Source organism: Thunnus albacares, chromosome 2 (genome assembly GCF_914725855.1).
Source record: "Thunnus albacares chromosome 2, fThuAlb1.1, whole genome shotgun sequence".
Classification (NCBI taxonomy): domain Eukaryota; kingdom Metazoa; phylum Chordata; class Actinopteri; order Scombriformes; family Scombridae; genus Thunnus; species Thunnus albacares.
In genome coordinates this window covers 921,801-935,340 of record NC_058107.1, presented here as the reverse complement: position 1 = coordinate 935,340, position 13,540 = coordinate 921,801, and the positions used below count along the sequence as shown (strand labels likewise).

Sequence of the window (13,540 nt, the reverse complement as noted above, 5' to 3'; positions counted from 1 at the left end):
CAGGAAGTGTTGAGCATAAAGGCAGTGATTTGAATAGCTAAAGGAAGTGTGTGCAGTAGCAATATGATAAAGACATCTAGCCGTCCTGCAGTAGGTAATGTCAGCATATTATTCCTGTTCATTCAGCCTCCTCCCTGCCGCTTTGTTTTATGTGTGGCCTCTCTTTACACCTGCATCCATTCATTTACCCATTTAACAAGGACAACATTGATTGAGAGAGGTGGTGAGAGGGCCGATTCGATTTCAGGGGACAGAATTGGATTTGATGGTCAGGCATAATAGCTTTCATGGGCTTTTACGACACTGAATAGCTTAGCTGGAGCTGCCTTGATGGGACTGAGGTATAATTCTGAGAAGGATCCCGGGGATGGCAAGAGCACAAACATCCTGTACCTTATTGTGGCGGCCCGCCGAGCTCTCTGTGCTTTACCCAGAGCAAATAGCACAGGATGCCATGTGAGACCAAGGCCTACCTTCAAACTAAAAGAAAACGCCTCATACAAAGTCACGCTCTCACAATCTCTCATATCGGTGTTTCCAAAACTGTGCTTAGATCGATGAGCTGCCACGACAAACGTTAGTCGTGAACTGGGCCGGGTGCTCGCCAGACTGAACGGAGTGGGGGGGGGTAACCTGCTGTGAGTTGTCGTTAAAGATGGTGGCACATTGGCGGCAGGCTGTTTTTGTGTGGACTGAAATCCGGGCCTTGCAGCTGAGATAAGATGCATTCAGACTCCACAGCCACATGGGTAATCAGTTCCCTCCTAATTCCTCCCCACTTGGTCCACTCTGATTTCATTCATCTGCAAATTGCTCAGAGAACAGTTTTGCTAGAATGGAGGAAGAATTGTTGTCTGTGTATACTTTGCCTTTCTACAATAAGTTAGCTTTTGATGGATGGGGAATTCAAAACATTGTCCACTGAGCAATCATGTTAAATTTGCAAGCAGTCGCTGTTACACTGTTGTTAGTAGAACAAAATGCACTTGAGTCTTTCTCCTTGCTAAATTGTGTATCCAACTCAAAAGGATTTGGCTTTCTATTGTTTCTGTCAAACTAGCTATTGTTCTGATGTGTCGTTACAATATTGATTTCCCTAAAAGAGACATTTAGAGTGATGATGTTGTTTTGCAGGTGCCACAGGGGATGCTCAGCCTGACGCGCTACCCTCGGTGCAGGGTACCCTGCCGCACTTCATCCAGGAGCCAGAGGACGCCTACATTGTCAAGAGCAACCCCATTAAACTGCGTTGTCGAGCTGCGCCTGCCTTACAGATCTTCTTCAAATGCAACGGGGAGTGGGTGCACCAGAATGAGCACATCTCCCAGGAGTATAAGGACCTCAATACCGGTGAGATAAAGCTTTATGACCTTATTGCAGCCAGTTATTTCACTGGCTGGAATAACCTTTGGGTTACATGTAACATAAACCTGTCCTTTGGAAAATGGAAACACAACCTGAAGATAGCATAACATTTATAAAACGGAGTACATTCAGTTGGGTATTTTATTTGCCAGAAACTGAAGTGACCAACAGAGCCTCTAAAACAAACATTTCTTTTAAGGTTATGGAGCCAGCAGGAAGGAAATGATACAGTCAGCTTCTCTCTGCAGCCTCTCTGAAAGTCCCTGAAAATGAGGATTCAAATCTGAAGGATTTATCATATGTTCATTACTAAATGCTCAAAAGTCAAAGTTCAGGAAAAGAATCGTGCACCTGTCCGGTTTAAAAGCCCTGAAAACTTGATTTCTGATCGAACATGTTTTTCTATAAGAATAAGTAATCATAACTAAATAAGCAACAGTTCTGTAGAATTTCCATATTCCTACGCATGCCATGCAATGTATGATGCTACAGTAGCACTTTCTGACAGTAAGTAGGAATATGAAAGTTTTTCAGTTGAACAAATGTAGTGCCAAAGGAAAAGGCCGTCTGACAGCATACTAAAGCGGTAAAAATATTGTAAATATTGGATACACTTAAACTGATATTGATTTTTTATGTAGGCCTTTATTTAGGTGGCTAACATACATTTTGCTGCTGGCCCCGTCCACAGGACTACATTGCCTCTCCAAACTGGGAACCTGCCGACCCAAATCTACTGCTGGTAATAAACCGACTATGGATAAGTAGCTCACACAACCCCACTTCAAAAAATATGAACTTATCCCTTTAAGAAGTGGCATTATTGAAAAGATTAAAACAAGTGATGATTCATACTAGACAGCGTGAGTTGAGGTGAAGGCTTGATTACTCAGTTTGAAAATGTGTGATTATTCTTTGACTTAGAGTGTAGATATACAGAAGTGAAAAGGAAAGGGTAACTATGGTAAATTTGGAAATCAGTCTGTCACACGCACAGTCACAGCAAACGTCAGCAGTGCCAGAGGAACACAGCAGACTGCAAAACACTCCAGAGTCAAAACCAGATGAATATTCACAATATTCACTCTCATACAGCTTGTACAGTGTGATGGAGCTTTGTCTTGGAGTATGCTCATGTACACTGTTTAGGAACACACTGATAAGATTTATTTATTACTATGACAATTTTGTCAGCTTTATGATGCATACAGTACAGTCATGTTTTCATATGCTAAAATATATTGCTATACACCATTTTAAGTTTAAAAATTGTCCCTTAAAAAAAAAATGGAAATGAAATACAATACATTTAGTTTTTTTTGACAGCTGGTCAGACAAATTTGAATATGTCAGCTGGGTTTCAGAACTTGCGATGGACATTTGTCATTAATTTTGCGCTCGCGCCGAGTTCTGTAAGCATCACTGAAGTGCCAACAATAAGGTAAAGCACACCCTCAAGTGTAATATTGTGATTATACAACATTAACCAACAAAATAAAAGATATAAACAAAATTTAGTCATATTGTGAGGCAGTTTGCTCTAAAAATAAAAAACTTTTTGCTTGTGTTATCTCCGTTTTCATGGAAATACATGGGGTATGACTAATGCCTGGAAAACAATCACTCACGTCAGTAGAATCCTATGTAATGAAACCTAGTTTACTACTCCAGCAAGTAGACCGACCCTTAGTAATGACCTAGCAACAGAGACGATTTCTAGTCCCTGCCGACTCAGCTAGCTAACTTCAGCTAACGCTTTCTGGAGATAGCAGCATTTCCTGAACTGAATAAATACCTCACTTATAAACACAAAACTGCTTTGCTAGCTCAATCTCGTTGTAACTAAGATATCCGCTGAAAAAAATAATTTTTCCATGGACAGATTTAGCTACTTTGTCCGCAAACTTTACAGACATTTTTAAACTAACTAGCTTACTACTCCAGCTAACTAGCTTAAAAATAAGCTAACTAGCTTAAAAATGTAAAGTTTGCGGACCAGCTGATCAAAGCTGCGGACCAAGTTTGCGGCTCATGGAGGATGCTGGAGTGGAAGTTGAGATATACTCTCATCTGAAGGGCTAAGTTTTGCTGTGTATGGGGGTGCCAGGTAACGATGAAGAGTGAGGAAGGGTATGAGTTTTGTATGTGTGTGACTGTGTGCGTATGTAACTCGTCTCACAGTCTCAGAGTTCAATCTGTTTTGTTTTCCCCACAACCCCTAATCAGTTCAGTTCAATCCAGTTTCACAAACATAAAAGAAAGACCCTGCAGACCCCTCCACCCCCCAAGGAGCCAGGAGAAATGTCAGATAAGTCGGACCACCATGTTTAACTACATATCTTCAAACGTTACAGAAAAAAACAAGTTTGCCAAGTTCACATATCTCCGCAATTCAATCAACCACCAGTCGTCCACCAGAAATGACTGTTGTTGTTAGCGCGACGTCATGGTCTGTGGTTCTAATATTTTTAGTGATGAGGCTTTTTTCATTTGAGCACGGCAAGGTGATTGGTCTAGTTGACCAATCAGATTGCTTGGTCGGAACTACGTGTTGTACAATTCATCAATAATTGTTGAATTTAAAAAAAAATGCTACTGATGGAAAATATAGTAGTTAAGTTGCAGGGATGTCTATATCTTATGTAAATTTCTCACTTGAAGACACTGAGGAAACAGTTTCCTCTGGTGAGAAGTTTTAATTAGAGTGCAGACATTGTTTTCACTGTTAACACAGACTTTCACTAACAAGGTGAGAAATTAGATTTTGATTTAGCAGCAAAATGCAATAAGATGTGTCATTTAGCAACTGGTATTTTTGAATCAAATACAGAATTAAAGCCTGAGGCCTTTAAACACTTTCCAAAGTTTTTGTTCTCACAGTGAAGATTCAGAGAAGATCCTTTTTTGTATGTTAATGTAGCACTTCACTGCATGTAGATGGTTTCAGGTCCTGACCATGGCTACTTAGACTGACCTTCAATAAGAATATCAGTGTGGCCTCAGATGGTTTAAGCCTAAAAGCCAACAAAGGCAGAGCAGCTTCAGTAATCATAGCTGGGTCAAGTAATATGTGCAGTATGCGCTTATTCTAAGCTGCTTGCAGTGCTAGATGAAGGGGTGTACTGTGCCACATCAGCACAATTTCAGTTAGTTTCACATGAGTCGTCACTCACACAAATATATAGAACGAATATTCAAAGACACCAATCGTTCCAAAGCTAAATAGAATATTGGTAGTAAAAATGCACATTTATGGCACATTTGATTATTCAGTTGTTAAATAACATTTTTAAATTAATTCAAGGGCAGAAACCTTAGAGTTCATTACCAGTGAGTAATGTTAAAGGGGTCACCTTGCCTTAAAGAGCTTAGTGTGGGTGGAAAATGGAGAGTTTCATTAAATTCTGGGAGGGGAAACTGAATACCTTTGATTTGGAATTAAAATGTAAAAACTTAATGACACTGATGCATTTAATTGGTACTGGTTTGCAAGTCAAAAGTACATTTTGGTCAGACTCTAAAGTCATGGTATCAATGGTTTTTTGTCAAAGTGCATCCCTCTGGTTTAAAGCCCCTGAAAATATTGTTTCTGATCTCATGTCAGTACATTAATACTCATCCCTAAAAAGGCAATAATAAAGTTAGTTTAACTGTTTAAAAACTGAATACTCTCTGCAGAACTGTTTGGGTGTGGTTTGAACCCCACAACTGTCATCCTTCATGGTAAGAAGCCGATTAAGTTTTTCCGGTTTCTTTAAGAAAACAAAATTCTTTACAAAATTTTCCACATGAAGTTCAGTTTACTCATCACGAGGAGTCCTACTCAGCATGTGAAAGCAGTTGTATAATGTCCAAGTTTAAAAAATTACCCTTGTGATGTAATCAAGGTTTTCTTGGTTTGGGCTTTAATTTTTAACAGGAAGCCTCCATTAAGAACTTCTGAACCGTCATGGTACAAACATGCGGTTGTGCGAAGAATACGCTCCGTGACCCAAACAATCACTGTCAAAATAGTTTAATAATCCACTTACTCCAACGTGCAGAACAATAATTCTAGAGTGCGAGTTCCACCCAGAACGTTTTGGCAGCGCACCACTTGGCTTTAGCATTTTAATGGATGTATGCTAGCCGGCTTAGCCAAGGTAGCCTGGTTACCCTGTTTACTCTGTAGTGTCACTACTGTCAGACCCATAACACTGACCGAGTGCAACACTGTTATTAAGATATGTGCCGGTGTCTCCGTAGTGTCTCCCCATCAAGGAAACTATACGTCTATGTCAAGATGCATGTAGAAGCACACTAAAAGCCAACATATCTAACCCTTTGTTGAAGAAACGCCTCTACCAAATGAAAGAACACACTTCACAGAATACTGACTGATTTGTTTATTTGCTGATGGTCTCCAGATAGTATCCAAAGATGAATGTAGGTATAAGTATACTGTACAGGGCTCATGGCGAGTCGAGTTACATTAAAATGCTCACCATGGCAAATAAAACAATTTGCAAGTGAAATGTCCCTTCCTTTTGTTTTGATAGGGAGGCTCCTTTATAATAGCTAATGTTATGGGAATATCACGTATTCAAATGAAACGTTTACGAACCTCGTCTCATTATTAATTGTGCATCGGCAGGCTATAAATAACCCTCAGCTATAAAACAACAAAGACATTCCTTTTTATGGTCATCAGAAACTTTTAGAAAAGCTGTAAAAAAATGAGTTTGATCATCAGAAAATAATCATCATCATTAACATAATTATGAATGAAGCGATCTCTGCTGTGATAAAATCAACACCTTATTAATACATCAGTGTTAGAGCAGCATGTTAATGTTGTAGCTGCTGGAGGTGGAGCTAGTTTACACTAGTTTATATACAGTTAGACCAGAAATCAGCATAAAGCAGCTGTCAGCAGGTGTCCTGACTCCGTGCAAGAAACTGAAAGGTTGTTTTCCCAACTTCACTGTTTCAGCAATAGTTTCCACTGCAGCACAACTAAACTTTCAGTAATAGTTTTGGCCACTGAGCCAAAATAAAGGACTAAAACATCATTTTCTACCTTTCTTTTTTCTGCTGTACCAAAATTGTACCCCAGAACTGAGGTACATACCAAACTGTGAATTCTGTGTACCATTACACCCCTATTAAAAACTAGACATGTGGGCATTTAGGAGGAAGGAAGTCTAATAAAAGACACTTTCCAGTAGCATCATGGTAAATGTAGGATCCAGTGTTTTTGGAACTTAAAGTCCAGACATCTCTCTGCCTCTGCTGCTTTAATTTTGACATTTTTTTTGTAAGTGCAGTACTAAATCACTTGAGTACCCCTTTAAACTTTTTTTTATTGTATTAGTAGAGACCTTCCATAACAAGCCAGCATTGCTTGAACATGACTTTCCCTCTGTTTGTCTGAGAAAAGCACCAGCTTTATTGACCTGTTGTTCCTCTTATTAGGCATATTAAATGTTATGCTGTGCAAATTAAAGGGTTTTTAGAAGCCTCAGTAAACCCAATTCAGTTCTAAACACTGTTGCGATGCTTTTAATGATGATTTATGAGCCGTAGTTGCACTTCCTTTTGCTATTTCTTTTTCAGTGGGTTTAGGCCCCAGTTGCACTCTGTTGATTTTTGTTTTCATGTTCAGAAATCAAAGTCAACATTACGTAATTGTATGTTTGGACCGTGGCTCAATCGCTCAGGAGATATATGGACCCTCAGGCTAGACCAGTTGGAAACCTTTAATACTGTGTGAATACTGTTCCAACATCCAGTACATGTTCAGCTAATACTTAAAACTGAATGAATTTCTGGTGGAAGTTATGATTTGAAGTGTGAAGGAAGCAGTGGCGTGCCATACCAATTAAGCACCATTAGTTTTTGTCAGGTGGAAGTGTGTTGATTAGAGGACCTGACTGAGGCCTCCTGAAGGGATTTCTGGCAAACAACAAAGCCAATGTGACACCTCGGCTTGAATGCTCTGTGATTAGAGGCTGTGAGAAAGCCGTCTTTCTTGTATTCATGAAGGTCCCTCCACAGGAAAGAGGCTTTAATTGCTTCTGGAAGTTCATTATAGTGTGATTGCTGTGCTGTGACATTGTTGTGAGCTTGATAATGGCAAAATTAAGTTTGGAACTTAAATTGTTTGCTGTTCTGTGTGCAGAGGAAAAGTACAAGAGAAAGTTCACTTGATGGTATTCGCCAACTCACTTCACATGCCACTTCGACATCCAGCATCCAGCAGGAGGAAAGCTATAAGAGTGACGAACTGTATCAAGAACCTGCTCTTCCTCAATACTACAACTGCTGCGTTAAAAAACCGATAAAGTAAAACGAGTAAACTTTACACTATGTCAAAACTATGTAACTTTTTAAAACAAGTAACACAATCTTCCTCTTGCAAATGTTGAAATCATGAACAATAAAACACATCCTCTCTAGATTAAATACATTCAGGGATGTTGCTGAACTGTCATACTTAGCCTGGTATGACCAGTAGTTTATGCTAGCTAATGTTAGCAAACTTTAGATAGACATTACTGTGTAACTGGCATCAAGGAGTCAGTTTGCTGACTTTGTGACTCTTCTCTTGTGCAACTGTTACACTATATTTAAGCTTGTTTTGGTCTCCTCAAGGGAATATCTGCCATAAATGTTCCACTATGTTCACCCGCTAGTCGCTAACTTTGTCAGTACGCTGTTTGGTGCTAGTCAGGTAGTGTAAAGTGCTGCTTGCTGTGATCAGAAATGATGCCACAGAGAATTGATCAGAACAATGAGAGTGAACAGAAACAGTAAAGTTTCAGACTATAGCTGTGTACCAGCTCAGCTCTACTCTACTCGACCCTACTCGCTTTTGGTAGCAGGTATTTTTCTGGATTTCGTTTTCCATTTTAAATAATATCCCCTCAGTGATGACTGTCGCTGATTGGCCACATTTCATAAAACAAGGAAATACTCTGGTGTAAATTTAGGACCAATTTTGGATGAAGGGAGGACATTTCTCTTCGTTTGATAATGTGAAAAGTTAGGCTTTGTTGTCAGCTTCCCAACTTGTTTTAAAAAAGACTAGAGAAAAAGAGAGAGAGAGCACTAATGAGAGAGAGAGTGCAGTGATGGTCGAGCAAGATAGAGAGTGAAATAAAACATCATTTTCTAATTGCATGGAGATCACGTTCTAAAACACAAATAAATACTCATCAAACACTGAACAGATGATTAGGCGCTCTTACCACGGCTTTGCGTCGGATGTCCTGTGTCGCCCGAGTGATGATTCTAGTGACGATTCTTTGACCAATCAGTGGTCTGCAGCGTTTTCACGTCACTTTTCAGTATTGGCTCAGCTCACCTAGAACCTCAACGGAGGTAATACCAAAAACAGTACCAGGTACTATCCGCAACTTTTGCCCAATGGAAAACCTAAAAAGGCAACAGAGTCAAGTCGAGCTGTACCAAGCTCTGTAGAGCTAATTGTAATAGCAGAGTCTGTGGGTTCCTCGCTATGAGCAACCCCTCCCACATTACACACAGTCAATTAATCCATCGTCAATATAAAATGATAGATTTGTGCAGCTTTAAAGACTCACTGTATCAACGTTTTTTCAATGATATGTTAGCAGGTTTTGGACATGCACAACGGCTGTAACAACTGAAACATCACCGACTTTACACACGAGTCAGTCTCTCCAATGATAACAGGTCCACTAAGGCATTAATCTGAGTTGTTTACATGAAGATGGTTCTGTTTCCTGTATTCCTGTCTCCATGCTACATAAGATAGTGTGATTAATGGCTGCTCTAAAGGTATTGGGTAATACAAGTAGACGGACACACCGTGTACCCAATCAGAGGGCTAGAATAACCATCTATGCTGTGATACACAGTATCTGAGCTTGCAAGGTTAATGTTGTGAAGTTAATAAACCACTTGTTTCACATGGTAGAGATCAGCTGCTAAGTTGGGGAATGAAGACGTTGAGGTCCAGCTTAGCACACTTATCTAGGCCGTGGGCTGTGAAGCCGAAAATATTTTCAAGGCGTTCACCTTCGGAGGAGGCGAGAAAGAGGACGACTACAAGACGGTGCTAGCTAAATTAAACACTTCATACCAAAGAAAAACACTATACACAATAGAGCATGCTTTCACCAACGAGTGCCAAAGCCAGGGGAAATAACTGAGTCATTTATCAGAGAACTCCATGAACTGAGTGAGAACTGTGAGTTCACATCAGAGACAGACTGGTTGTCGGCTTCTGCGACAAAGAGCTCTCTAGGCGACTACGGATCATGTCCGACCTCACCTTGGAAACTGCAGTGCTGAGGATGTAGCACAGCAGATAAGCCAGTAGGAGCAACGTGCAGAAGGTGACACATCGGCAACCATCGCAGAGAGGTGGGAGATACCCTGTTAAAGAGAGAAGAGACGGACTGGGGCGAGCCCAAGCCCAGCCAGGTGCCCAGCATTAGAAAGTCAGAAAGAGAAGTCAGTTATAGTAAAGACATCTTGGAGCAGTAAGTAAAGTATATCAGGGCAGTGTTGAGCATTTGACAGAACAAATAAACATAGGACACACTCCTATTAGGTTTAGAATCGATACTGGAGCTGATGTTACCATAATGAACCTGAAGACATTCAGAGCACTTAGTGGACCCTTAGACAGCCTGGGAAGGACACTAAACATTGTGGGACAGTTCAGTGCTAGTACACTTCATAAACAGAGGAAGTACTTCTTTAACATACACATAGCAAGAGGGCCTACAGTCAGCAACCTATCAGGGAGAGAGATAGCAGTAGAGAGGAGGCAGGTTAGTGCAGCAGCAGCAGGACATCAGGGGACACTTAAAACAGACCTTGTCAAGATCCACTTAAGAGAGGGAGCTGTACCGTAGGCTGCACATACAGCTAGAAGACTTCTACCACTTCTTCCTAAAGTCCACACTGAGTTGCAGGGCATGATAGAGAGAGTCACGCAACCTGCAGACTGGTGTGCACCTGTGGTGCTGGTCATGAAGCCAACATGCCCAGTGAGAATCTGTGTAGGACTCCAAAAAGATATCAACTGCCAACTATGCCTAAACCAGGTACGTGCTCATTGAGAAGGAATGTTCAGTAGGAGTATGGGCCTGTGAGTAGCTGGTAGGCATGGACAGACTCTGGCTTATATATAATATAATAGTACAATAAACTTTATTCATATAGTAGCTTTCATAACATAAAATGCAGCTCAAAGTGCTTTACAGAAAGAGGTGCAAACAAAAAACAGATATTTGAAAATATTAAAAGAAAGGAGAAAAAAGAAATACAATCAACAATAAAAAAATACAGTGATTAAAAGAGGTAAGAAGATAAAAGGAGATAAAATCACAGATCATTAGTTTCAGGATTTGGATAGTGTACCAGTGCGATGTCACATAGCCCAGTAACGGACAGAGACGATCACTGCCTGTCACATTAATGCGGTCACCCACACTTGGCCAATATCACAGCACAAACTGGACATGATAAGGTCTGCTACACAGCTACAGTGTGTACAGAATTTGATCAATGATTGATAGCCTGAACAAGTGAGTAGCATCACAAACAGTGCAAAAGACTACTTCACAGTGAAAGATTCATTGTCAACATGTGAGGGCCTTATCACATGAGGCTGTCGCATTATAATTCCACAGTCAATGAGACAAGAAAATACTGGAGCGCATACACAATGGACATCAAAGCCTGTCAAAATGTAGAGAATGTGCAAAGGAAACTGTGCGGTGGCCTAAAATATCCGCTGATATTAAACACAGTATCTGCCAGAAAAACAAGCATACACAGCACAGAGAGCCACTACAACCCACACCTCTGCCTGAACAACCGTGGCAGAAGACAGCCCCGGACATATGTCAGTATAAAGACAAGCACTACATGTGTGATATCAGACTATTACAACCACAACAGAGCAGGTTGTTAAATTACTGCAATCCACATTTGTATATTTGGCATTCCTGACCAGATAGACCGTGATAACGGTCCACAATACATAAATGAGACCTGGAAAGACTTTTGCAGACAGTGTGACATTGTCCATGTCACATCCAGTCCTCAACCCTCAGGTTAACAGACATGCGGAGTGTGCTGTTCAAATGCATCCTTGAACACCAAGACCCACTATTAGCATGAATGTGCTACAGAGCAACACCAGTGACCTCTACTAGAGTCAGATTCTGACTTACCCAGCTCTCCCTTCATTTTAGAAGGAGTCTGGTCCCTCAGTGGCCTGCTAAAGCCCTAATCAGATGCAGAGATGCAGAGGTGAAGCTACAACAGGCATTTCACTTCAACAGGAGACATGAAGTAAAGGACTTGTCACTGTTACAACTGGGAGATCGAGCTCTGTTAAGTTGGACGAGGATGAGACATGGAAAGGACCAGCATCTGTCATCCAGGAGAGCTGAACTCAGCGCTAATACCTAGCAGAGGAGACTCACTGAGGGGAGGAGAGCTGAGAAGGAAGAGGCGACATCTACAACATCTGCCACCACCAGCAGCAACAGTGAACACAGAGACTATAAAAGTGAGCACAGAGCCAATAGGAATGGTAACACAGCATCAGAGACAGAGTGAGAGTAATGGACTTAATAGAAACACATGAGAAGGTTAGAGAAGTGATGAGGTTTTGTAGAGTGTGTAAACTTGTGGTAAGACTGGATATGTAATGTAATATCCTGCTAAAGAGGTAAAGTGGAAACTCTAATATGCATTGTTCTAAATATAATGAAAAGTTAGGAGGAATTAGAAATGTTATTGTTTATCCTGGGAAAACTGTCGGTTTAAGTTAGAAAATGTGATGTTTATGATATGTATGATGCCTTAACACATTAATGATCAGTATGTCACAAGTCTAGAGTAAAGAGTTCTAGTTTGTTTGTAACCCTGTGATCCAGAGGGAGGATCATCTGAGGGGGAGATGTCAAGGTATTGGTTAATACAAGTAGACGGACACGCCGTGTAACCAATCTGAGAGCTACGCTGTGATGCACAGTGAGTGAGGAAGCTCATGCTATAGTGTTGTAAAGTTAATAAACTGCTCGTTCTGAGTATTAATAAGTTGCATCGGCCAGCAGTTTATTTGACAGCTGCGATGTGTCACAGTTCCTCTCCAGTATTCAACCTCAAACCTGATCCTTTGTTTTTTAGATCCTGCTGTGATGCCCTTGTGGCTCTTTGTTCAAGTGCTGTAATTAAACTTCTCTCTCAACATAGTACAGCAAACATGTTTCCCAGTGGACAGTCCATACATTGACTCTATAGCACCACATGAAACTCAGGAAGGAAGCATGTAGCTTCAAAAGTTTCAGAATAATTACAACAGTCTACAGTCACAGTAGACGTTTTACTGTGTCTTGTCTAATTCATAACATTAATAATTGCTGCATTCCATTTAGGTAGGTATACCAGTTCCCCAAGGCCATGTATTTTACATACTGCTACTGTAACACTTAATGGAACAGAGCCGTTGTTAATATTATTACACCTGAGCTTTTCCCGGCCATGAAAAAAGGTCTGTTGTTAGACGATGAAGGTGCTTTAATGACATTATTATTAATAAATACAGCCAAAGTAGAATGGGACAAAAACTGAGTGTCAAATGCTCCAAATAATCATTGTCATGCCGATAGATGTTATCACATGATTAAACACAGAATACTACAGTAACAGATATTCACTGAGGTTAGAGTATGAGCAGAATAGAATAGCCTGATACCATGCTTCTTTAGAAAACTACATGGTGAAACAGAAGCTCGCCCAAGGGTGGGACTTTTCTTTTTAAATGACCACAGGCGTACCTTCACCTCGGGCTGGATGCTGTTTTAAGATGAGTGACAGGAGCTGGGGCGTAAACCTGAGCAGCGGAGGGGAGGGAGGAGGGACTAACACTATGAAGATGTATTTTGTCGCTTTAAAACCACATAATGGGTAGATATTTATATGTTGTTGGTGAAAGTGTGCAACCTAAGGGCGCATGACTAATACTGAAATTACTGAGCGCTTACAGTGCTTTGCATCCTGAGCAAACAATAAATTCAGCATTTTGTTTTCAATTACGATATATAAGCAGCCTCGAGCCACAGAAAATCAGATTGTTAAGGTCTGTTACACACAGTGAAATAGTTTCAGGGACACCTGTTGACTCGAT

At 40.6% G+C, this 13,540-nt stretch overlaps 1 protein-coding gene across 3 annotated transcripts in view; it reads left to right on the top strand.

Annotated features, from left to right (window-relative positions):
* The window catches only part of unc5db (unc-5 netrin receptor Db), a 185,444-nt gene that overhangs the window by 73,651 nt on the left and 98,253 nt on the right, over positions 1 to 13,540 (top strand). For all 3 annotated transcript variants that reach the window (XM_044362152.1, XM_044362146.1, XM_044362144.1), the window contains exon 2: positions 1,135 to 1,350. In XM_044362152.1, the coding sequence (XP_044218087.1) occupies positions 1,135 to 1,350 (216 nt within the window). The remainder of the gene's footprint in view (positions 1 to 1,134; positions 1,351 to 13,540) is intronic.